Source organism: Haemaphysalis longicornis, unplaced genomic scaffold (genome assembly GCF_048455015.1).
Source record: "Haemaphysalis longicornis isolate Haplotype H1 unplaced genomic scaffold, Haemaphysalis longicornis Haplotype H1 scaffold_1, whole genome shotgun sequence".
In the NCBI taxonomy this organism is placed as follows: domain Eukaryota; kingdom Metazoa; phylum Arthropoda; class Arachnida; order Ixodida; family Ixodidae; genus Haemaphysalis; species Haemaphysalis longicornis.
The window spans coordinates 235,625,097-235,649,927 of NW_027526203.1; the positions used below are offsets into that span (position 1 = coordinate 235,625,097).

The following is a 24,831-nucleotide window of genomic DNA, read 5'->3' on the forward strand; positions in this document are numbered from 1 at the left end:
TGTACCCAAGCTATTGCTGTCGGCAGCAACACGCAGTTTCTAGTTGGGTTCCCCACTGATTGCATCAGGGACGTTGCTGTTTGCTGTACTGTGGTTGATTCCTGTCTCTTTTTGTTGCCTTTTCTCTTGCATATTGATGTTGCATGGCGGCCTTTGCATCTTTTGCAGAAGACACTTGCTTTGCAAATCCTCGCCGTATGATTTGGTCGAGTACATTTGAAGCATGATCTGTTTTCGGTTAGCAGCTTCTTTTTCTCTTCCGTAGGTAGGCTTCGCGTGCAGTCTTCAGTGAGGTGGTTAGTTTGCTTGCAGAACAAGCAGGCCTTGCATGCAGAGCTGTAGAAACTAGCGGTCGTGCTGTACGGTTTTTTGTTCTCCTGTTTAGGTCCCGTACCTGCTGTATCCTGCTCCCGCTGAGCTTCCTCGCGTAAGCACACCTGTTCCCGTAGAAATTCTATCATTCATTGCAGCGCGTAGGCACTTTTCTTTCCCGTTGGTGACGTTTCTTCGCTGTTAGCCGTCGACCTGTTTTCAGATGCCTCCTTTGTCTTGTAATGGATCAAAAGGTCTGCTGGCATAGCCTTCTTTAGTCCTGGCATCAACATTGGGGCGTAGCACTCTGTGTTCACTCCGAGAGCCTGTAGTGCCAGTGTGTGTATCTGCACCTTTTGGAAAAGCTTTCGCAGGGCTTCCGTATGATAGACTGATGGTACCTTGTCGAGTCGTAACAGCTCTTTCATGTGCAGGTCCACCAACTGCTCGGGTCTCCCAAATGTCTCTTTTAGAATCTTGATAGCTTGTTCATAGTTGCTTTCGGCCGAGAACTGAAGTCCTTCAATCGCTGCGGCTGCTTTGCCGGTTAGTGTCGACATGAGGTAGTTGAACTTCTGTCCATTGCTCATATTAGGCCTCAAGTGAACTGCTGATTCATATTGCGTCCAGAATCTAGTCCATTCAAGGGAATTTCCACTAAACTTAATCATTTCTAATTTCGGCAGCTTCACAAGCTCCGTGGAGTCTTGCGCACCATGCGTTGCATGACTCTCCGATCCGATTCTCTGTGCTTGCGCTTGAGCTGACAGCATGCCTTCCGTAGCCTCCTTTAAATAGTTCTCGATCTTTGAAGCGATGGCTGCAAGTTTCAAGTCGTATTCTATCACTCTCTGGAATTCACTTTCCTCCACTTCATCCGTTAAATAACCTTTCATCTGCTCGTTGCACTTCGTTAGGCGTGATGCTATAGCCTTTGTCTGGGCTTGCGTGGCAATCAGATGCTCCCTGTCGGCTCGTTGCTGCATTTGAGCCTCCGCCGCATTAATTAGCTGCGTCACTTGCGTTCGTAACGCCATTCTCTTCTTCGTGACGACTTCCTTGCTCATTTTTCTTTTCCGAAGTGGAAATTGCGCTTACGTTCGGGGATCCGTTGGCTCCGTGGGTGTTCGGCTTGCTGCGATCTTCTCGTCTTCTCCAGGCTGCTTCGCTGCTCCCCCGCCGTTGTCTTCACTGCTGCGCGATGGCAGGTTGTCTTCTCTGGGTTGCGGGGAGTTGAATCCTGGTCACGGCACCGAGAGACCGCAGGACGTTTCCACAGCGTAGGTTTAATGAGAAAGGAATAGCAGAAAAGGCTAGATGATGATGGTTGCGCGCTCCACGAGACAAGACGTCTTCTTCCTCACTTCTATTGTGCCTTGTACGGGAGATCCGCTGATGATGATCTTCAACATATCTTGCATATTAAGTGCGAATGCACTTCTTAAGCGAGCCTGAAGCGTCCGCCGCCGTCCGCATAGCAACAGCTGCGGGTGCGCGCGCTCCTCGTCTTCCTTGGCAACGGGGGGAGATGGGCGCGCGCTGCCTGGCCGCTGACATGGCACATACCCACGTGGGGGATTGGCCAAGAATCGGGCGTGAGAAGGGCTAATGCACCCGCTTAAAGGAGTACTGACACGAAATTTCAAAGCTGAGATCCGCTCTAGCAATCAAGTACAACGACAACACAAATAGGTGTCTGTGAATAAATGCATCTTTCTTTCTTTGTAGTTGTGTGTGTGTGTGTGATCTCTCTTTCGCGAACATTACCGAACCGCGCAAATTCAACTCGTGCATTCGCACTTTCACATTCTTCCCCTCGGGGAAATGCGGGGAATTTTCTTGCATATATCTTGCATATATCTTGCATATCTTGCATATAACTGCATATATCTTAGGCTCTATGACATCCGCCACATATCCTCAACTGATCACCACTCCCACATCACCAGGCTCAAATGCTGAAGTTTTTCAACAACAAGAACGACAACAAGGACAACAACCAGCAGAATCAGTCCAGTGCCTTCTTCACGCAACAACTAGGCTCTCATGTTGACCATACCATCGCACTCCTCCGAAGGCTATATAACCAACCAAAACCGCGGACGTGACCGCGCCCTCCAACAGCGCATTTTATGGGAGGGCCCGCTTTACGCAAAAAAAAAATTAGGAAACGCTACACCATAGAGTGGCTGATTACCTAGAAGACCAGGGAAGATCAATGTCGCCTGGTGGACTTCATCCAGGAGGTCGATCATCAGTGGGAGCGTGGACTGAGGCACCCAGACTCCAACGAAGCTCTTCGACAGCGTCATCACCCCTCGTTTTACTCAAAAGCAAATTTTCTCTCTCTGTCTGCCTCTCCGCCTAGAGCACTATTTCATCATCAACCACCTCATATATAAGCCTCAAAGGTCAAACTGAACAAGATTCATCGCCTCATCCGCAGGGTCCACCGAGCCACTCTCCCCTCCAGCTCGGACCTGCGAATTAGCTGAGGCGCATCTACCATCCCAAAACTAATCGCTTGAGCTAACACAAGCGGGCAAACATGTTGTCGCTGCGCTGAAACACCGTGCCCACATCCCCCTTGAAATTAGGGATAACATACCCTCACCCAACCCCTCCCTGGACGCATGGACCCGATCCGCAACTCAGCACGCTGCCAAGCCCGTATGCACGCCTTGAACAGGCAACTGCCAAAATGCTAGGAACTTGCCAACTGCGGCGCAGTCGACTGCCGCCATTACAATGCATACGTCCTGGCGGTCACGCACAACTCTACAGCTACGCTCACCGTCACTCCCACCACGAAGGCAGGGGAAGCGGCCATTGCGCTGGCCCTCCTACAGCGACCGACCCCTCCCAGGGTTCGCTGATTCCAAGCTGGCCCTGCTGCATTTTGCACGGGGGACCGTCTTCTCTGAAGCCATCCGCATTCCCACCTGAAGACGACATGGTGCAGTTGTCCTGCAGGGAAATGAAATTGCCCCGTGCCGTTGCCCGTGTTTCATACTCCGGGCTGGTGGCACGACACTCACTCCTGCAAAATCGGCTAAAACGCACGACATCGGGGAGCACTATACCGACTTCCCCCCATTCCTTCCTCATTTTTCATCACACCCACTTCTGGCAGCTCTTGAAAACGGATTAATTCCTGTTATAGAGCTCGCCTGCAGCGCAGCTATACCTCTTATTTCCCTTCTCCTATGGCTGCTCCCTTTGCGGCCAACCTAAGCCCCCCCCCCCCCCCCCGCCGTCCCCCCGACCCAACCTTCTTTTTTACATTTTTACGGCAAACGCGCCGGCCGATCTGGAGCATTCCATGTGGGCTTGCCTTATGACCCCTCCCTTCATATCTCCAGAAGCGAGCTATGAAGAGAGGCGTTGGCATTATATAAGGTGTCTTCAATTTGGCTGCACTCGCTGGGAGAGAGAGACCCAAGCAACCACCGGACGTCCGTCGGCCGTCCTTTGTACGTCCATTCCGGCTCTAGCGGACGTCCGTAAGACGTCCGTTTCAGGGCCGACGGATGTACCGTGTACGTCCGCTGGACGTCCGGTTTTAACACTTCCGTACGTCCAGTCGGACGTCCGAAATTGGCTGTATTTTGGATGTTCAGTAAAAATTTCCAGAATCACATAACGGCATGCTAATGTTCTTACAACGAGTAGTACAGTACACCGTGTAGTGAAGGGGCCGTGCAGAGTGGGGGCCAATCCGCCGGTACCGGTGGCGTAACGTGCTCGCTAGAGAAAGCAGCATCGAGGAAGCAGGGAAGAAGAAGAAGGACGTCGGAAGCTGTTCGTTTCGGAGGCAGCAGGACGGCCACCCTCGCGGTGTAGGCCCGAGGACCGTCGCCGGCTCTCCCGTCTGAGCCACCGCCCGGGCTGTCAACGAGACAACGGCCGACGAGACCACAAGAAGGTGTTGCGCCAGTCAGCGTGAGCGGTGTTCCGGTGGCATGGAGCGCGGGCAGCGAGGCCTCGGCATGGCGCAGGCCTAAGCACTTCCGTCCCGCCGCTAGCCATCGGCCACCGTCACGTCCCTGCCAGTGAGAGGGCACCTCCTCATCGACTTCACTAGTCTGCCCCGTCGCCATCCAGAGAAGAACGTCTCCGCGTCGTCGCATCAGCGATCGTCTCGTCGCGCGATCGGCGTTTGTGAGCACGTGACTTCTTTCTTCCGCACCTGAATATTCCCGCATCTTGTTCGTTCGTGTGCCACAGTGTCTGTTCCGGCTTTCTCCATTGTTCAGCTAATATAATGTTGTGTGTGCGTGTGCGAGAACGCAGTAGTCAAGTCTCGTGACTTTCTATGCGGCCCGGCCCAACATTCATTACAAAAGTGGCGAGCCTGCCAGGATACCACTCCTAACATCTGCAGAAAGTTGAGTGCTGTGAGAACACGTCAATGAAGACTAGCATGGACGTGGAGAAGCTAGTGGCGATCGGGACGCAGCTGGGTCTCTCAGGACTGGAACTTCGCCAGTGGATCGACACCCAGCGGGCGGAGCAGCGGGCAGAGAGGGCAGCTGAAAGAGAGGCACTCCGTGAAGCCGCACAACGCGAAAAAGAAAGACGGAGAGAAGCTGCCGAGATAGCCAAGGAAGCCGCGCGTAAGTGATCGCGGAGGCTGGAACGGCAACGGCTGGAAGTCAAGGGGCGGAACAGGGCGAGGTTGCGTGGGAACTACCCCGTGGGACGCTTGGTCCACGGGCCACTTGGAGCACAACCGTCGCAGCCCTCTGCCAAGGCTCGAGAGCGCGTCGGGCGCCGTCATCGTGGCGCTGGTGTGCCGACTGCTGACGTTCCGGTCAGGCTGTTGGGCGCTGCCCTTCCTACTGTTGGAGCCGTTAGAAACGCGTCGCGACTGAGCGTGAGCTAACTTGCCTATTCGGCATTGCTCTCGGACCTTCCCAACTACGAGACTATTTTGTGTACTTTCTAACTACGGGCTGCGCGACCGTGTGACCCGAGCCCGTCCTGTCTTTAACGTCCCAGCGTCTACTGTCCTGTGCTTGTCCTCCGTCCTCTTAAATATATTCTTCGACGTGTTAAACACTGTTCGTCTACTCCCTGCCTGCGTGGTCCTTGGCCCATTCATAACACACCGCGCAAGGCTAACGCACTACCGGCAATCGGCATACATGAACACAGTGAACTTGCTTCACATGTTTCGTTAGCGGCTCTCAATTATTATATATCCTTCCCAAACTAGATCAGCGTTGGAGTTGGTGAAGTTCTTCAAAAAAAAAATTAAGCTTAATATTAGAAATATGCAGATGAATTTACGCCATTATTTGATGCTTCATAGTAACTTTTTACGTCCGTTGGCGGATGTCATTCGGACTTGTACATCCGTTTCTAAATGTCCACTGCACGTCCTAAAATGTACGTCCAAACATGGACGACAGTGGCCGTCCAAACTGGGGCTTGGATGTTCGGCTGTATTTCGGACGTCCCACGGACATCAGTGGTTGCTTGGAGAGAGAGAGAGAGAGAGAGAGAGAGAGAGAGAGAGAGAGAGAGAGAGAGAGAGAGAGAGAGAGAGAGAGAGAGAGAGAGAGAGAGAGAGAGAGAGAGAGAGAGGGGGGGGGGGGGGGGGGAGTATTTTTACTTATCGAGCAGAGGTTGATATGTGGGCCTCGCCCCGTGGAAGGCATCGCTAGTCCGGGATGCCTAGACTTCGGCTGGCCGCCCGTGCTCGGGTCACCAGTTTGAGCTGGATATCCGGGTCTGGGCCAGCCAGGGAAGCCCTCCACTTCTCGAAGATGGGGTTGGGAAGTGGGGGCAAGTCTGAAGTTCGTTGGCACAGCAAGCGCAGAGGGAAGGTTGTTGGGAGGGGAAGATGAGGTGGAGGCGGGTGGTATGTGGGTAGGTATATTCGTCTGGAGCCGCCGCCAAGTTGTAGCCGATTCTCTCTGGAGAGGCGCCAGTGAACTCATTCCGGTAGTGCAGCACTCGCCTCTTGGATTTTAGAATGCAGCGCGCGGAGCCTGCACTTTTCTTTTAGATGTACTGACAGTGCGGTAAGTGCAGGATGAGTTCACGACTTTGCCTGCACTTCCCAGAGATGAGGTACAGAATCAGACGAAAAAAGTGCGGGACTGCTTCTGCAGTGGCGGCACCTAGGCTGAACTAACCATAAACTCGTGCAGAAAGTGCAGGCCAAATCGAAGACACCTATAGTTTCATGTTGGCGTATTCTAGTTCACTGTAGCCATGAAGGAAAAAAAAAGCTTGACTGTAGCGTTGTGTAGCTGTAGCCAGGTGGATCAGAAGGCCCTGGTACGCAAAGCTACTTCACGGTTGTTCTTCTCCCAGCCGCCACAAACCTGACTGGGGCTCGAATAAAAGTTTTCTCTTTTTCCCCAATGATTCTTTATACTCCGACACAAGATTTCTTAGCGAATAATGTTCGTGTCACTGTTTACGCCTATCAGACATGTACGAAAAAAATTTTGAGGCAATTTCCGTGCCGCGACGAAATGAGAGCTAATTAATGGTCGACTCTCCTGGTCGTCAGTGTCCTCAGCATGGTCTTTATTTAGGCTTCGGGAGCGGGTCGCCATAATGACGCGATTTGTGGATTTGACGAGGTCGTAAATGATAATTTCAGAAAACGGAGTACGTCTGCATACATTTTGCTGCGATGTTTTTCTGGCGCTGGTGGCCGGGACCGAAACATGCGTCAGCGCACAGCCGCCATTAACCCGTCTTGGGATTGAGGTTTTGCTACTAGTGAAACGTGTTTTCCTAATAACATTTTCTTATAAAATTTTGTTTTTGTTTAGCTTCGATCAATTCAGTGGGAAAATGTAATTGGTAATTCAGCGCGACCACATACGCGTGATAATTCCGCGTTCTCCCTGAAAAGTGTTCTTCCCCTCGGGGTTCCTTCCCTTCCAGCAAAGCATCCTTTACAGGTTGTTAGGATGGATTGGCGCGCTTCCACGGCAACGGAGCTTAGAACTGTTAGACCGCCCGAACAGCGGCTGTAAACGGAGCTGAGAGCTGTTAGACAAGCCGCACAGCGACTGTAATGGCCATCCCACCCGGCTATTATTTTACAGCGAAGCTGCATATGAATATTTCCCTGGGGCACATATTGGGCGGATGGCTCGGCGCTCCCTTTCAAGTACACCCGGGGGTTAACGTACGTGAGCCCCTATGCGCCCTTTAGGTACGCCACAGAAATAGAGTAGACAGACGGAAACGACGACGCGTAAACGTGCTAGTGACTAGTGAGCGGACGACGGTTATAAGCACACTGCCAAGCGCGTTACCGGATATTTACATTTGCTGCGTGAAACAAAAGGGCGGGTTTTAAAAATAAACTCAGTAAAAAAGGTTACACAGTTTGCAGCGCGGTTGCATTATTAATTGTGGGGACCCTTGTTTCCCTACGCCTCGCCTGCACATGTTTTCGCGAGCTGGGAGCCGCCATTTTGGGCAGCCGGCGCGTCACGTCAGTCGTGACTTCTTCGTGACCCCATGCGACGCGCCGAACCGGCTCGCCGCGAACGTGTGCGCGAGGGCTCGAGGGATGGAGGACCAGTTTGTCACCTTCCTTCGCGCCACCCTCTCCCCGACCAGGGGAAGATTTTCTCTCCCCCGGAGCTTACCTGCGGGACGAACTAGCGTTCCGCCGGGAGTCGACTGGGCGATTTGGTCGGAACCGGTTGGCTCAGCAGTGCCTACTCCGAATGCCCCGATGACGGTGAACCCAGTTGGCTCCACGGACTCTGCCGAGCGATTCTGCCCTGATCGGTCGCACGGGATGCCTCCCCTGCTCCCGCGGCCGTGATGACGGATATCGAGGTCTGAGAGATCTCGCGGCTTGAGCGAGCGATAGTCGTGTTGTCTGGTATATAAATGCCCTGTCTCTGCTGGCAATAAAGCCTCACTTTGGATTGCCGGAGCCTGTCTACCGCATGTGAGTACCCGAACCCGTGCGTGAGTCTTCGGATTCCGCAGGGCTAGTGCACGGCGCGTAGCACTTTCTCTAGCGAAGCACGTTAGCCCACATAATATATTTGTGCTGTTCGTAAAAGAAGGCAATGTTTGGCTCAGATAGGCCTTTGACCATGTCATCATCTTGTTTACAATCTCCAAAACACATTTTCAGGGCACCTCCTATAGTCGTGAGCGTTCCTGGCTGCAGGGCCTATCCCGACTAAAGCCCAGACGGTTTCTGCAGGCCTTTTTTCTTCCAATCTCTGTCTTTTCGTGTAGACCACGGATCATGATAATATGCTCCACGCGTGCGCACGGACTTAAAATACCAGGAACATAGCGTAATAGTACAATCTTTTTTTTATGTATATTGGGCGCGAACAAGACGGCTATCTGCCGCGCAGGACGTATTCGTGGTATTGGAAACAAATATGCGCGACATCTTGAGATATCAATGCAGGGGCCTATATTCAACGCTCATCTTTACAGCAAGACAGATATCTTCCGTGGGTAGGCCAGCTGGCTGTTCCTAAATCAAGCGTTACAAAGACCAATCCCCACTTTGGGAATGCTCCGGAATCCCGCTAAGACGGTGCGTATGCGCGCGTGTCCCAGCCGGATCCAATCCAAGCCCCCTCCCCCGTGCGCGGTTCGGCAGACGAGGCAGACGTTCCTTCTCGATGTCGCGGATTCTTGCACTGTGAAACGCTCCCTTGCAGCTTCAAAAGATGTAGTCAAATGCTGTACTTCGCTTTTAGGTGTTTCAAGTGAGCGCTGTAAAGTTGTGGGCTTATCGCGCGCTTTCTGTGAGCGTGTTGATGCTTTCAAAGAGCAAGCTCGCTTGAGTAGGTCGTGTCAATGGCGTCAGTTAACAACACTAGGATTTCCTTCACGAATCCAGCATCAGAGCTGGCCCGCAGAGCAAGAAAAAGGCAGCCATCGGTCTTGAATGGGATCAGCAACTCGTACGAAGACAAAGACAGCGACTTCTTGTGGTAAGTAATCGTTCTCTTCATGAGCTCGCTAAAGTGCGCAGGAGTGTACTGCCAAGAGCATTCGTTCGTTAAGGCCTGTTTTGCGTTTCTGTAACTATGCACGCATGAAAACCAATTTTAATGGATATCCGAACGCTTAGAGGCAATCCAAGCCCCAGTTGCCTTCCTGTGCGACCGAGTCCGTCCGTGCACCATGAGTCCGTCCGTGCGGTTCCGTGTGTTTGTGTGCCCGCTCAGATTCTCCTCCTCAAGTCGCCGAGGCCCTCTCTGCCGTGCGGGACCACTTTTCACACCTTTAAAGTCCCCTCAGGAGTTATTTAAACCTCTTATTGTTGCGCCCCGCCCCATTTCAACTTTTCTTTCAACCATCCACAAATATCGAACGTTTTGGGTGTTTTCACACATTTGCGGCGGCACGCACAGAGGGACAGTGCAAGTATTTTTTCTTCCTTCAGTGAGCTAAGACCCTTTAGCGAGTTTTGGTGGTGTATTAGTTGATTATATTAGTTGTAAGCCCGGCCAGAAACTGTTTTGTTGTTGTTCGAGTCGTGTGAAAATTTGCCATTTTGATCCCATTTGCAGTCCGGTATGCTTCGATACTATTCAGGAAGCACACATGACGCCTTGCGGGCATACATTTTGGTAAGTCTGTGCTGTGAATTGTTTGTTATGCATGCATTCTCGATCAAGGCCAAGAATTAATTATGCATGAATTCTCGATAAAGCCCAAGAGCAGCAGGCACTGTTTTCCTTGCAGCTTCAAATGCATCACAACAAGCCTGGAATTTAGCAACCGTTGCCCCAAGTGTAATTTTGTTATGGAGAAGAAGGACCAGATATATCCCAACTTCCTGTGTAAGTCGTTCATTTTACATCTTCATATAGTGTTGACTGTATTGCTTTGTGGAGGTTAAAGGAAATCATCAGTGAGCTGCAGATTCCTTTTGTGAGATGGCACAGTGAGGCAATGTAACACCGCATTTTTTAAAAAATTCGCTGTCTGTTGAGTGGGTGTTTCGGATGCTTTAGTGAGAGAAATCGGGGATGGTGGTAAATGAGGAATATTTAAGCCACTTGATATTTGTAGATGACATCGTCTTACTCGTGTAGTCTGGGGAATATCTCCAAAGAATGGTTTTGGAACTGCGTTTGGAAACACCAAGTTGTAGGCTAGAAGGTAAACATAAAGGAATAACACCCAAGTAGTGAGCCAGCCCATCAGCCTGGGTAATCAAATACTATAGGACGTGCATGAATACAATTGCCTTGTGCAATTTGTCAGTACTGATCCTGAACATCAGGGAGGAATCACGTGTAGAAATAATATGGGGGTGGGGTGCATTTGGGAAGCACGCTCAAATAATGAACAGTAGTAGGTTACAGTTGTCCCTCAAAAAAACAAGAAGTTATACAGCCCCTGCGTACTTACTATGCTAACTTCTAGAGAGGAAAGTCAAGATCTAGCGGAGCACCCTGAAACAAAACATGCATTCGCTCAAACAGCAATGGAAATACGGATGATAGTAGTAACACGAAAGAATAGGAAGCAAGCGTTGTGGATCGGAGGACAAAGTTACACAGAAATGGACTTGGGCTGACCTAGTGATGTGGATAAGTGACAACAGGGAAACCAGCCGAGCAATATAACAGTGGCTGTTCCCAGGGATGGGATGAGAAGACAGAGAAGTCAGTGGCGCGGTGAGAGCACAAAGAATGGGCGCGAAGGGTGCAGGCTAGGAGTGGGTGGCAGTGCTGTGGGAGAGGCTTTCATCCTGCTGTGGATGTCAGCAGGCTGGTGGCGATGGCAGTGGAATTTCATCCATCTGGACTTGTGCAATTTAAGCAGTGATTCTAGTTGGTGTCTAGGCACTGATGCTACCCATACAAATTTCAGATGGCCAAGTGACTTAGGTAGAGTTGGCAAGCTCAGTTGGGATCACGTGGGGGGCACCTGTCACAACTTGCTGTTGCGACAGGTGGTCTTTTTGTTGTAGCTTGACCCCGAGAAAGCCTGTCTTGCTTTATGATTGTGTCAACGCATGTCTCGCAAAGTATTTGGGAGCCTCCCAAAATTCTGGAGTGCAGACACTTTTTAAGTGCGAGCTTGCCTTGGCCACAATCTCTTGCACACACCCCTGCAGGCCTGGTGTTGGCTTTTGCTTGCAAACATAGTGTCTGTCTGTCTATGAGAGAGAGATAGAGTAGTCTTGGAAGCTGGCACTTGTTTGATTGTATGCAGTGTGCAACCACAAATGTGTAGAAATGTAGTGAGTATTCATTTTGATACCTTTTCATCATTTCTTCCAAATAGCTATTTGATTTCTATTCACCGTAGTAACAAAAAGGACGCTAACAGGAACTGTAAAAGGCATGCCAACGCATCACGATGTTTGCCTGCCTCTTACTGGCTGTCTGTGTCCTCTGCGATATTTTCTACAATGCATTTCTTAATGACTACAACAGTACTTGTTTATTGACACTTTCGGTTAGAACTTTATGCTGTTTGAGAGGCTTTGTTATTGGGAACAACTTCATTATTCATTTATAAAATGTGAGTTCATATGTTAAGGATTCCTAGTGAAAATTGTAAAAAAAAAAGGAACTGCAGAGATAAATTGAAGGTGCTATACTTGGAGAAAATAAACTGTTGTAGTGATGTTGTGATGTCATCTGTGATGTCATCAATGATAGCGGAAAAATGGTTCTACGTGGCTGTAGTTCTGAAAATAAAAGTATCGTAGAATATACAAAGTTTTAGTGCTCAGTGAAAGTGTAATCACAAGGCAGAAGTGATGTATCAGTTCCTTTGTAAAGCACACAAGTTTTAAATATCAGACTAAAGAGCAAAAGATTGATGGATGCTTTGTGTATGCATTTATCTATGACTGTTAAGCAAAAGAACAGTCTGGTATGAAATGGGCGGTGTAAGTTTGAATTGTTTCAAGGTTGAAGATGGGTGTGCGATGTGTTCTTCTGACACATTTCAGTTTAGCACTAACAAGATTGTTCCAGAGAGTAATCTTAGAAGAAGCAAACGTGCACAAAAAGTTGAACGGATACAACGTGGCATTCAGTTATTGTTGTGCCTGCCCCTTTATTTTGTACATGTTTTTTGGCAGACAATAAAATGGGAGTTCCAGTGTCTGTGTCAGCTAACGAAAAGTGCTGTCTTTACGGGGGTACATGCGCATTTTGGGGCTGTTACACTGAGAACATAGTTGCATACTTTTGTGTTTTGTAGTACTCGCTCAAGTGAGCAATTTATGGCACCAGTTAAACATGCTGCAACGTAATTTTGAAGGTAACAATTGGTTAGTGGCATGTAGTGGTCTGCATGGTGTCTGGATAATTGGTGGCTTTGTCAGGGCCAACTTAGGCAGCTGCAATAAAGTTCATTGGGGGAAAATTTCTCATTTGCTAGAGGCAGAAAAACAGGTCGAAAGTATGGGATTAAAAAACAGTTACAAAAACAACTAGAACCATATTGCGTCGACGAGGCAACACGATATGTTACAATTGTAGAGTTGACGAAATCTGCCTCTGGTATCGCCAACAATGACCCAGAAATTATGTGAATGAAACGGTAATAGTAATGGTAGTGTATTGTTGTAGAATGTGTTATTAGCATTTGCACTGGCTTTATATGTCTAGATTAGTTCCATGGTCCTTTGTATCTTCATCGTGGTTAGTTAACATGGACAAGTTCCGGCAGACTGACATTCACCACTATTAGGTAGTCCACAAAACAAAATGTGGGCATTTATTTTGTTTCACAGATGTGTTATTGAGTAAAACCATTGTAAATGGAGGTAATGAAGGTTAGGTGCCATCTTTTTCCCCGTGTGTAACGGTCAATTAGATATAATTTTGTACCTTTGTGAGTTGTTCAGTCATCACTTCTGCTTCATGAAAGTTGCAGGATAGTTAGTTTATAAGGAGGTCTGCTTCAGCTAATGTTTGCATGGTGCCAACTCTATACGTACTGAGTGGCGAGTTGTTGGTTGCAGCTGACTGGAGGGTGAAGTCCAGATGTGAAAATAAGGTATACCACGTTGGACAAGGGCCAGTAGAACATTTTTTTTTGTTTATATCAAACAAGTTGCATAAGGCTAAAACAACAAAAGTTGACACCTTCAAGCTGTGCTCAGAGTTCATTCTGCCACAGAGTATTGGAGGAAATGAACAATGGTAGTTCTTAGTACCCAACACTGTGTTCCTGCATTCTCACTGTGCATCATCACTAGAATTGTGTGTGTGTGCGCGTGCACACGTGCACGCATCCTTTTGTGTGTGTGCACACGCACACGCACCGACAGACAAAGGGTGTATGCATACTTTGAACCAACGGTTAAAATTAGAAACGTTGAATTTTCCACCAGGAAAGTAATTGAAAATCACTTTGGTCGGCATGAATTAATCTCGCACCATATTTACATTTTTATTTAGTATAGGATAAGTTAAGATAAAACAATCAACTTCGAATGTGCGAGTCTAGATGAAAATCTTTAATCACAAAGTTCTAGATCATCTGAAAATAGGGTGAATGTTGAAGTTTCTGGAATAATTTCCTGAATGGGCAACAATTTGTGGCACTTGGATAAAACATTTGAAAAATGCAGATGTGGTGCACAATGGTGGCCATACATGAGGGTTGATGGCAGTAGCTTGTGCATGATCCAGCATGGTGATGCCCAGTACGATAGCATGCTTAGCCACACGAGACTTGAATGGCACACTCCAGCAGCCAGTCACTTGAATTTAGCACGTTTCTAGTAAAGAAGTGAAAAGTCTTCCACACTTGTGAAATTTGCATGAAAAATGCAACATTCAATCGTTCTTTTGATGCTCTACAACTTTTTAATTGGCTGGATTCACTTGTTAAACAGTTAACTATTTTATGTTCACTAATTTGTTCATGCCACCCTGAGTGAATGTTCATTTCAACGTTAAGTTTAATTTAACTTTAATTTTAAGTTTTCAGTTTTGTAATATTTCCTCACTCAAACTCGTGGCCGTAGAACCAAAGCTCTCTGGTGTTATCTGTGTCTGCTCTTGTGTTTACTATAAGGAGTGGCACGTCTCCTGCTACTGACAAGTGGCAGGAGCAAAAGTGTGCTTCCGAAGCTGTGGCATGATTTTGAATGTTTATGCTATTCGTAATTTGCGTATTGTAAAATTCTCTGCTATTTCAGTGAACGAGCTCGTCACAAAATACAAGCAAAAGGTTGCTGAGAAAAAGTTGAAGCTTCTAAGTGTAAGAAAAAGGATTTGCTCTCTATAATTTGTTTTTTGTGCCCCACCTGCTGACGTCTTCGCTAATATCTTTGATGTTCTTATGCAGACTAACCCGGCTGTGTCAGAACTACAGGACCTCATCTTCAAAGAGTCAGACAACATGAGTTTGAATGACGTCTACAACATGCTGGAAGTTCTTTCACAGAAAAAGCAGCAGCTGGAAGCTGTAAGTTGACCTCGTTTCTGTTGTGTTCTGTTCCTACAACAGCCGTCAGGCTGCTTTATATGCCTCGGGGATGTGTTACTGTGTTGACACGGTCTAATGCTTGAGTGGCAGCGACAAGGTGTACCCCCTGGTAATCTGCCTAACGAGGGAGTTGTAAACTTTGTCCATGAGCTAAAATTATTCTATTCCCCGGTGGTTTGTTAGGGTGTGTATGCAAGGCATGTTCAGCATTTCACACGTCAACCCAGAAACCCTGCTCAGAGCGCTTGTTTGGTAAAGCTGGCTGCACGCAGCACTAGTAAATCCCCTTTTTTTCGCTTCAGGACTGCAAGGCAGCCCAAGTGCAGCTTTTAAAAGAATTTCTGGAACAAGTTCGGCGGCACAAACAAGAGGTGACTATCAGTGACCAGCTATACTGTGCTTCTTTTTGAAACTTGCAGCTACTGAAACTAGCCAATTGATTCATTGTCCTTTCAGCAAATGAACCAGCTGACACTTGAGCTGAACTTCATTGAAGATGACCTGAGAAATGTTCAGGTATTCTCGTTCACTTTGAAAATATTTTGGATGACAGTAGTTGTGGGCTTGCTACTGGCGTAGGACTGATTGTTCGGCTTGTTTGCTTGGGCCATTCTTTGCATGCTATTGAAGGGATCACTGGTATCCAGTCCCAGATGGCACTTTTGTTGCACTCACGCTGGGGGCACTGATATTGACCAAATGGCTCATTGCAGATCAGAATGGCTGCACTGACATCACCATGAAACAGTGCTGATTGATGTCCTAGGCTAAAGTGAAATGTGGGCTAATTTTCGCAATTTCACACAACCGTGGATGTGAGGTCAGGACGCCAGGGGTACGGAAACTAATTGGGGCCTTTTGACGGAAAGTCTAGCGTCTGTTCTTTTAACGAGGGTTATTTGTTTTTTTAAGACCAGAAAACTTTGCTCTAACAGAGATGCTCGTTCCGTGATGACGCTACGGATAACTTCACTTGTGATAACTGTGGTATCAGAAAGAGTTATGCCATCACTGTAATCTGTGTAGCTGCGTTAGTTTGCTCACGGGTGTACAGTTATGAGAAAAAGCTCAGTGACCATGGGATCGGCAATTTTGGGGAACGCTGCGCATGTTAAAGATCCCCAGGGGGTCAAAATTAATCCGGAGGCCTCCACTGCGACGCACCTCATCGCTTGCGTTGTGTGGGCATTAAACCCTACAGTCAATCAATTTTGGGAGCTTGTGCCCGCATGGTAGCCCAGCATCAAATGTGCATGTCTTTAGATAGACTTTAATATAATAGACTTTAATATAATAGATAGACTTTAATTAGCACTAACACGAACCCAACAGTTTCTGGGCATTAAGGGGAAAGAGATATTCCCTGAAATGGAAAAGCCTGCAATCTTTCAGTTCTTTTTCTTTTCTATTTTTCCAGATCTAACTCGTGTCATGGCCTAAAGCATTGCTAACAATGCCTAAAACATTGCTGTTGCTTTAGGCATTGTCAGCCTGGAGTTACTGGAAAGCACATTTAGCTGAACTTTTTGTACAAATTGTACTAAACGACCTCGTCAGGTTTGTTGTTCGATGGTGCGGCGTTCGTAAGGTGGAGGCGGTGAAGCACATTGTATGCAGCACCTCTTTACAGTGTCCACATTTTGTGCCCCTGGTAGCCTGTGCTCTGAACTTCAACAATTTGAATTTAGAGATAATTTGAGCAGTACGATTTGGTCTGGCCGAGTTTCATAGAAGTGGACCGTAAAATTCCGAGCAAGCGCCCCCCTGTAGGCAAGTCGATATCATCGGCAAATTAGGGAGGGGGCACCATCTTGGAATGACGTTGAAATTCAAGATGGTGACAACAAAGCTCCGCCACCAGAAAAAATACGGAATGCACGTGGACCTAACATTTTGCCAAAAAATGTTAGTCATCACTCTCAAAATCATCAAAAGACTCCTGAGTCATGCCCAAAGAAAAGTTGTATGGGAATGCATGTGTAGGAATGCACGGTCGAACCGGCAACGCCAAAAGAAGATTGGGCTATTGGCTACTAACCAGGATTGGGTTGGATTGGGTTATAGACTGGCTGTGGCACACCAATGTTGCCTGGTTGCACTGGATCTCGGGGCACAAGGCGAAGGAAGGGGGCACTTTCCCAGAACTGCGTGGAAATTTGAAAATAGCAGTGGATTTAGGGGGGGGGGCCTTACACGGGTGGGGGTGCTTGTTCTAAATGTTACGGTATGTATAAAAAGCCTGTTAGTTTGAACGTGGGTAGGTTGTGCTGTGGATGATTTTAACTGAGTGTCACTTCGCTGGTGGCTTGGCACCAGGCACAAGGACAGAAACGCTTGAGGCTGTGTCACCTCTGGAATAGAAAGAATGGAGAGAAAAAATACAATCTGGTAAAACCAGTTAAAATTCCCATGGCGGATGTTCTGGAACACATATTCTTTGCGAACTATTTGTCGATGTAGACACGAGTGGACTGGTGTGCTGACCAATGAGGACATTGCTTCTCAGATCAGAAGCACCGAACTTTTCACTACCAGTGACAAGGAGGACTAGGATAAAGTACCTGCGCGGCTGTCTGCTCGCAAATTACAACCAGGGTGAATTTCGCCAGTTCTGTCAGTCATCAAGTTGTTGACATTTTCTACTGCTTTCCGATTGCGGTGTATTGTTGTTATTCTTCACTTTCGTTAGTTCAAACTTTCATTAAGGGGGGACACTGGTCTTGAAGACATTTTTGTTATTTTTGAACCAATCTCCTTAAAATTCGCACATAAAGTGCGTTTTAACATCCTGAGCACAAATATGCAGTCAGTTTTCACCTATATAGTCTAAGTTCAGAGTTTTTCAACATGTTATGTAATTCCATTTCGGGCAACTTTTGAATTATCTACTTATGATATACTTGAATAATTCTTGTTCCTTTGTGCTCTCGAAGGACCAGGGAGTGCAACTATACCCCAGCAGTAATTTTATCACTGTTTCTGCAATTGCTCTGAACTTATCAAATGTCAGGGCATCAATTGTCAATGTTTTCGTAAAACAAAATGCATAAAAAATTGTACTAGTACAAAGAAATTTTATATTTTTCTGCTTTTATTGCACTGTTCAGTTCTTAAGCTTTCAAATGCAGCAAGAATGACGCAAATCTGACCAGTACCAGTACATCCCAAGATATTGTACCCGACAGTTGACATCATGGGGAAAAAAACTGGTTTTGAGAAAACAAGGCACAAAGTTCGGAAATGCAGGGGAAAATGGCCATTTAGCCAACTTCAAATGGTGACAGCTTTGTAAATACTTATGGTACAGCTATAATATTTTGCAGGTACATTCTTTGGGACCTATAGACTGCAAATAAAATTAATACAGAAAATTGATTTTTTGGCAAATTTTTGGCCCTCAAGACCAGTGTCCCCCCTTAATTCAGATTGAGGTTCCATTTGAATTAATGAGCTTTTACTGTACTATTCATATTGCTGTTGATACATAGTGCCTGCCCGACGTGGCAGCAAAACTGTGGTGAAGCCTACTTAGTGCAGCCTTGGTCAAAATTAATCCGGAGCCCTCCACTACGGTGCGCCTCATCGCCTGCGTTGCGTCGGCGCATTAAACCCTACAATCAATCAAAATCAATTACTTAGTGCAGCCTGCCAGTTGAGAATGGAGAGAGAACTTGACAACTTCGCTTTAAAGAGTTCTACTTATTTAAAATTTTCAAAAAAAAGAACAACCCATTTCATAAGTGGCCATAGATTCTTTTTTTTACCCCCTCCATAAGGTGTTGGATGTATGTGATAACTTCACCTGCAAAGCATTGTACGTCCAAAAAAGTGTTATTGCTTGCCATTGCTGTGGTCAGAATGTTATCGCTGGCTGCGGCATAAAATATGAAACTTTTGTGCGGAACCTGTTGCTTCGTGTCCACTTGGTGCTGCTACCCGTTGCACCCGTGTCACCCAGCGACTGTGACTGGAAGCTTCTTCGGTTGCTCCCTGTTTGCAGAGTTTTGACGTCGCAAGGCAGTGCGACTTCCATTACCCTTCTTGCTCACTGCTCTAAGGGTCCATGGGATGCTCATTGGCCCTCATATTACCACTGCCGTGCAGGAAACCTCCAAACAGTCAGAGTATCTCTGGCTCGACGCAGAAGCTTCTTCGAAAAGCGAGTCCCTTAATGGGACAGGCTCGAGCTCAAGCCAGGTGGAGCAGGATGGCTTCAATGGCAGTAAACATGTGAGTTTAGAAATTGTTTATTCGCAGCACCCATATGTTCAGGGGATGAGAAAGAAGAAAAAGAGACCTTCAGGAATTTGCATGGCTGGCAGTGACGAGGGAGCTGGGTTCGGACGCACTTGCGAGCCTTTCAGTTTGGGGTAGAACTGATATGTGCTGCTGTGGTGGTGGCTTGTGCCAGTGGTGTATTACAGCAGCAGACTGTTACTGTGACCTGCATGTTCTGTGCACAGGCTGCACGACTTGTGAAAGTGCCGAGTCTGTTAGCTGCATGTGTAGCCCTTGGGGTGCAGCCAAAGCGTTATTGTTGCTGATCTGAATAGAGGACAGCAGAGCGCCTTTCATTTCAGCGGTCTTGTGACTGTGTTTTCTAAAATATTCACTCATCGCCAACCATCTTGGGTCTTTGCATCCTTTTTTGGGCTTTTATTCGCTAGTGTTTAAGGCAAGCTTGCATTGTTTTCCTGGTGTTGGAAGCCAAAGTTCTTTATTTAACGTAGCCTGTCACCACCTAATAACCCTAATTGCTCTGTAAATGGGGCAACCACTCTAACTCAGGTCCTCTGAGAAGTGCCTCACAAGGCAGCAGGAACATTGTTTATTACAGAAGACTGATAACTTGATAAAAGTCTGCTGTTTTATTGCTAGGTCATTTTTCAGCTGCGTAGTAGGAACGAACCAGGTTGTATTGCCTTTTGGTTTGTCTTATACCCCTGCTACACTGGGGTCTAAATGTCATTTGAACCAAATGTCGTTTGACTCAAATGCCAAGTTGTGCTGCTACACCAGGTTATCAAATGCCATTTGGCTCAAATGACATTTGAGCCAAATGAGCACCGAGAGAGACATTTAAGATTTCAAATGCCATTTCCAGCACTCTCGGACGCAGTGTCTTCGATCAGCAATAAAAAATATAATACTTCCGTACGTAAAACAAACAAAATATTGTTGTTTGTGAAACTTTGTTCACTGTTTATCGACTTAAAATACGAAATCAACATATTTAATTTTCATACTCTCAAAACCAGTGGGTCAGTTGCAAAAAACAACAAACAAAAACAACGCAAGGCAGCCATATTTAGAGTCAAAACTGGTGTCTCTTCTAAATTGATATCATTTACTGCCTCGGACTGCTCCTAAGTTTGATTGTTGTATTAGTGTACGAAAACGGAACGGGGCAACAACAGCGCCACTACAGCCCAGCGAACAGTTGTGAAAGCTTTTAAATGCCATTGAAATTGTAGTGTAGCATGGCGGATTCTGAATGGCATTCGAAGCAACTCATTTGAGTCAAATGACATTTGGTTCAAATGACATTTGGACCCTAGTGTAGCAGGGGTATTAGACATGGATAGAGCACCCATGATCAAATCGAGGGGAGAGCCTGTGCTCAAAACTGCCAATAATATTGTTTTTTTGCTTATCTGCTCTAAATTGTTTTATACGCTACCTGAGTAACACTACAATTATTGCATAGCAAAAGCTTTTGAGGGGCCTCACCTTGTGAAATGCAGAGAGGAGAAATAATGCACCAGTCCACCTGCCTTTTGTTATGTATAAATATACTTAACATCCTTGACATGCTTTTGCCGTTGTGTTCACGATGAGGCAGCTACTATGTGTGAGAGGCTATGTAACGGTGGTAGTGCTGATTGAGAAAAATTGTTTTAATTAGCAATTTTAGCGAATGTGTTTATACTTCGTAGTTAGAAAAAGCGAAAAAAGCTAGCCTACTTTTATCCCACAGCTGGCTTGCAGCTTAAGATAAGCGTCACGCAAGTTTCCCATTAAATATAGTGGCATTCCAGCCAAAGTTGCAGCTGGGGCACCCCGAGTCGGAATTTGATGCAAAATGCAGTCAATTTTTGGGTATTTGTCGCCCTGTGATAGTTCTGTAGTTTCTTGCACTTAGTATCTGCCTTGTTGCAGCTGAAAAAGGGGTATGTGTGTGGCCCTCAGTCTTTTTTTGCTAAATATTGTGTAAAGTTTCCCATGGGCAAAACCTTGCATGCGCATGCCATTTTAAGGATAACGTGCATTTAAGAAAGTGTTAGAAAGCAGCTTGCCAAGTGCAGTGATGACGTTTTGTGGCACTAGGTTAGTGGACAAGTGTGGAGGGGCAGTGTTGTTCTGCTTGATCGAGGTTCAGGAGCTCGCTTTGGGCTGGCCCGGTGTGTAGGTGGTGATCTGTCTGTGTGCGTTCCTGCCTGACAGGGGAGCAAGCAGCACTGGCTGCAGACCACCTTGGCATCCCGCCGCAAGCGTGTCCACGTGCACTTCGATGACCTGGAACAGTGCTACCTGACGACCCGGGGGAAGAACCTCTGCTCCGACGGTGGGTCTGGCAGGCACACGACGAGGTCTGCTCAAGGCAGTCTCAATAGCTAATCGGGGCTGGACTAAAGCAGCCTCGAAAGGAGCAAGGACATTCCGCATCGATGTATTGTTGAGACACTGCAAGGTGCATTATTTGCAGTAAGCTGACGTAGACTCGCGCTGCTTGCGTCAAAGCCCATGCATTCTCTGCCGCGGTGCCCACGACAGCGGCGTACAATGTATGCTTTAGCAGTGGTGCCGTAAGCTGGTTTCAGAATTTTTTCTGAAATCGGCTCACTGCTGATTGTCCCTGCAGGCTTGAAGCGACAGGGAAGGCGAGCATCAGTACGATGTGCTCATAATGTAATGTTTAAGGGAAAGTGGGGAGGGGGGAAGGTCAGGGTGTTCACCAACTGGGAACACCGGTGAAACTAAGAATAGTCGGAGAATGTATTGAGTCTGGAAGTAACCACGGAAATTTCAGGAACTTTTTGCATCCCTTTAAAGGAGCCATGAAGAGAAAATACAACTTTGTTTAATTTGAAAGAACTAGGATTCAGTATCTCACTCAGCTTCATTACAGCCACACAAGATGTTTTTTTAATAAAAAAAAAAGAAAGAAGTATTTAAAAACATTCAAATTTTGCGCCACAGTGACGTAATATGAGCAAGAATGACGTCATACGGGCCAACAATAAAACATAATTTTCCGTGCGTTAACTGCGCGTTAGCATTCAAGTGATGTGGTCAAATGGAACAGGTGGCCCCATTACAGACGTCCAGTCATGTGTCGTCGCGACAGGTCCGTTAGGCGGCCGCCAATCCCACAAACAAGGTTCTGTGACGTCATAGAAAAGTTGCGGGAAATCGGCTAGGGGGTCGCGACTGCTTCACACGTTTTCTTTAATATCTCCGTTATTTGTTCGAAGATTGCGATGATATGGGTATCATTGTTATGGGGACTAAGCAGTCTTTGTAATAAACCAAACTTGTATTTTGTCTTCATGGCTCCTTTAAGTGATTTTTGTTAACTGGCATTTTGTCGTATTTAGGCTACCTTTCTTTTGTGCCGTGAGCTCAGGGGAGTGAAGGGTTGGTTCTGTTGCATTGCAAGCAAGGTCTTGGTGGACATATCGTGCCACAGATGCCTAGGGGTGCCTAACTTTTTTCCTTTTTCTCAGTTAATTTATATCATATAATGTTGTGCGTGCCTATATCTGCCCTTTATATTGTGAAATCTGCTTTTGTATGTACTAAAAGATGTGTGGACAGTTCGCTCTTTTCTATTTGGATTAAGCAATCGTAACTTGGTAACCTTTCCGCATTTTCCTGGATTCAATTCAATTCAATTCAGTATGTTAGTGTCATATGGAGTATGCTTAAAAAGGCTGCAGGGCCTTAATGTAGATTCCTTAATTGACATCTCTAGGGAAATTATAATTAGGTTAATTGAAGGAAAGACAGGCTTTTATTTGGCAAAAATGTGAAAGTGTGGAGTGCAATGCACTTTGCATATATGTGAGCTACTGATCTGCACATCACAAGGTGTTGCCTCGATAGAATCTCAGGAAAAAACCTAGAAAAATCAAGGAAATTGGAATTCTGGAGCACAGTATGGTAGGTAAATAACCCTTTGGCAAAAGTGGTTTGAGCCAAACACATTTTTTTGTTTTTGTTTTTGTCAACATGGATTTCTCTCATTTAGTAACCAAGCCGTTGATATGTTTGTAGCTTGCTAGTTGGAAAAAAAAAAAAAAAGTTGCATCACTTGATTTGTTGCCACCAGGTTTTAAATGAGTTGGGTTGTAGACAGGTTGTAAATGAGTTGGGACGCTCATGCATTGCTCATGCATTTCGGCACCTTTGTTACAGATGGCCTGAAGGAGTTCAAAGACAACCTCTCAAAGTTCACTCGGTACAGCAGCATTCGCCCTTTAGCGACACTCAACTATGCCACTGATCTGCTCAACGGCACCAGTATAGTTTCAAGGTAAGGGCTGCACAAAACAAAAGGAACACTGCATGCCTGCCGAGCTATCGTAACATTTTTCGATGGCTCGCTGCTTTTCGTCTTGCAGCATAGAATTTGACAAGGACAATGAGTACTTTGCCATAGCTGGGGTCACCAAGAAAATCAAGGTGAATGCTGCCTTCTGCTGCCAACTTGGTGAACAATTCAAAGGGCAGGAACTGAAGTGTGCCTCCCCTTTGGCTCCTCTCTTTCCTCAGGTCTTTGAGTACGGCACGGTCATTCAGGACATTGTGGACATCCACTACCCTGTCAACGAGATGATGTGCAACTCGAAGATCAGGTGAGGGGCGTCCTCGGTTGCCGCCATCTTGTCACGTGTGCCGGTGCTGCTCGTACTGGTGGGCTGACGGGGTGGTGCCTCCTTTCTCTCCCCCCTCTGGGCCCCAGCTGCATCAGTTGGAGCTCGTACCACAAGGGCATGCTGGCTTCTAGCGACTATGAGGGCACGGTGACCATCTGGGATGCCTTCACTGGGCAGAGAGTGAAGATGTTTCAGGTTGGCCCCCCTTTTCTGCTGCTCTAGCTGCGTCCCGTAGCCCAGGGGCTGAACGTGCAAACCCTCTTTCAGCACATTTGTACGTGTCATGTGCAGGGCAACCCAAGCGGGTGCTGGTGCTTAGGGGGAAGAGAATACTTAGTGCCTTGGTTAGTGTGCATGGTCGAATGAATGGGCATGTTGCATTGATGCTATTTTTTGCATGCACTACGCATTTAAAGATGCAGGCCCAACTAATTCTCTGTGGCATTTTCCTGGTTATAGCCACTGTAGGAAGCTAAGAACCGCTTTTAAGGTGAACACCATAAGGTGAACACCATGCGAAAAACTGGCATTGTTGTTGCAGGGGTGAGACAGCTGCGCATATTGCGCAGTTTTGATACAAATTTGTTTTCCTGCACCAGGCTGCTCCAAAAGATTGAAAATTGCAAAAATTGCGCCAAACTGCTCCAAAACAGCCAAGCATTTTAACGCTCCCATCAGCTTCAGTGGGGAAAAATGCTCGCTGACGGCATACCTTTCCAGCATCTCCAAGGTGATGCTGTTTGTTTGTAAAGGTTTAAAGGGGCACTGACACAAAAATTTTGCATTTTGTTTTTTTTTTTTGTTGCGATAAGTTGCTAGTGACCTACGTATCACCTGTAGAAACCGCATTTGCTTCAGCGTGCGACGGTTGTTTAATCAGAGGCATTTTCAATGCGGCCAGTCGCAGTTTCGGTTTCAGCGGGTGCCGCGAAACGATGGATTTTATTTATTTATTTATTTATTCAAGATACCCTCATGGCCCCAGGGGCATTACTGAGGGGAGTGGTACATGAGCAGTACAACACAAAAAAAGGACAAACATAAGACAACTTGGCAACGCGTATACAAGGCAAAGGAAAAAAGATGGTAATACAACCAAAAACCTGTAAGCGTGTTCATACTCGTAATGAAACACGTACCAAAAACAAATACGACATGACAATGACAAAGTGTAGATGCTACTGTCAACAGATGACCCATGAAAAAG

The 24,831-nt window shown here is 46.8% G+C and overlaps 1 protein-coding gene across 1 annotated transcript in view; it reads left to right on the plus strand.

Annotated features, from left to right (window-relative positions):
• Window positions 1-8,887: 8,887 nt before the first annotated feature.
• LOC144142872 (E3 ubiquitin-protein ligase COP1-like) overlaps window positions 8,888-24,831 on the plus strand; it is a 33,760-nt gene continuing 17,816 nt past the window's right edge. Inside the window, exons 1-13 of the mRNA XM_077674698.1 lie at window positions 8,888-9,263; window positions 9,846-9,905; window positions 10,021-10,118; window positions 14,456-14,517; window positions 14,605-14,724; window positions 15,048-15,116; window positions 15,202-15,261; window positions 18,850-18,975; window positions 21,190-21,310; window positions 23,164-23,281; window positions 23,370-23,430; window positions 23,521-23,603; window positions 23,711-23,819. Coding sequence (XP_077530824.1) covers window positions 9,127-9,263; window positions 9,846-9,905; window positions 10,021-10,118; window positions 14,456-14,517; window positions 14,605-14,724; window positions 15,048-15,116; window positions 15,202-15,261; window positions 18,850-18,975; window positions 21,190-21,310; window positions 23,164-23,281; window positions 23,370-23,430; window positions 23,521-23,603; window positions 23,711-23,819 — 1,224 coding nt within the window. The 5' untranslated portion in view covers window positions 8,888-9,126. The remainder of the gene's footprint in view (window positions 9,264-9,845; window positions 9,906-10,020; window positions 10,119-14,455; window positions 14,518-14,604; window positions 14,725-15,047; window positions 15,117-15,201; window positions 15,262-18,849; window positions 18,976-21,189; window positions 21,311-23,163; window positions 23,282-23,369; window positions 23,431-23,520; window positions 23,604-23,710; window positions 23,820-24,831) is intronic.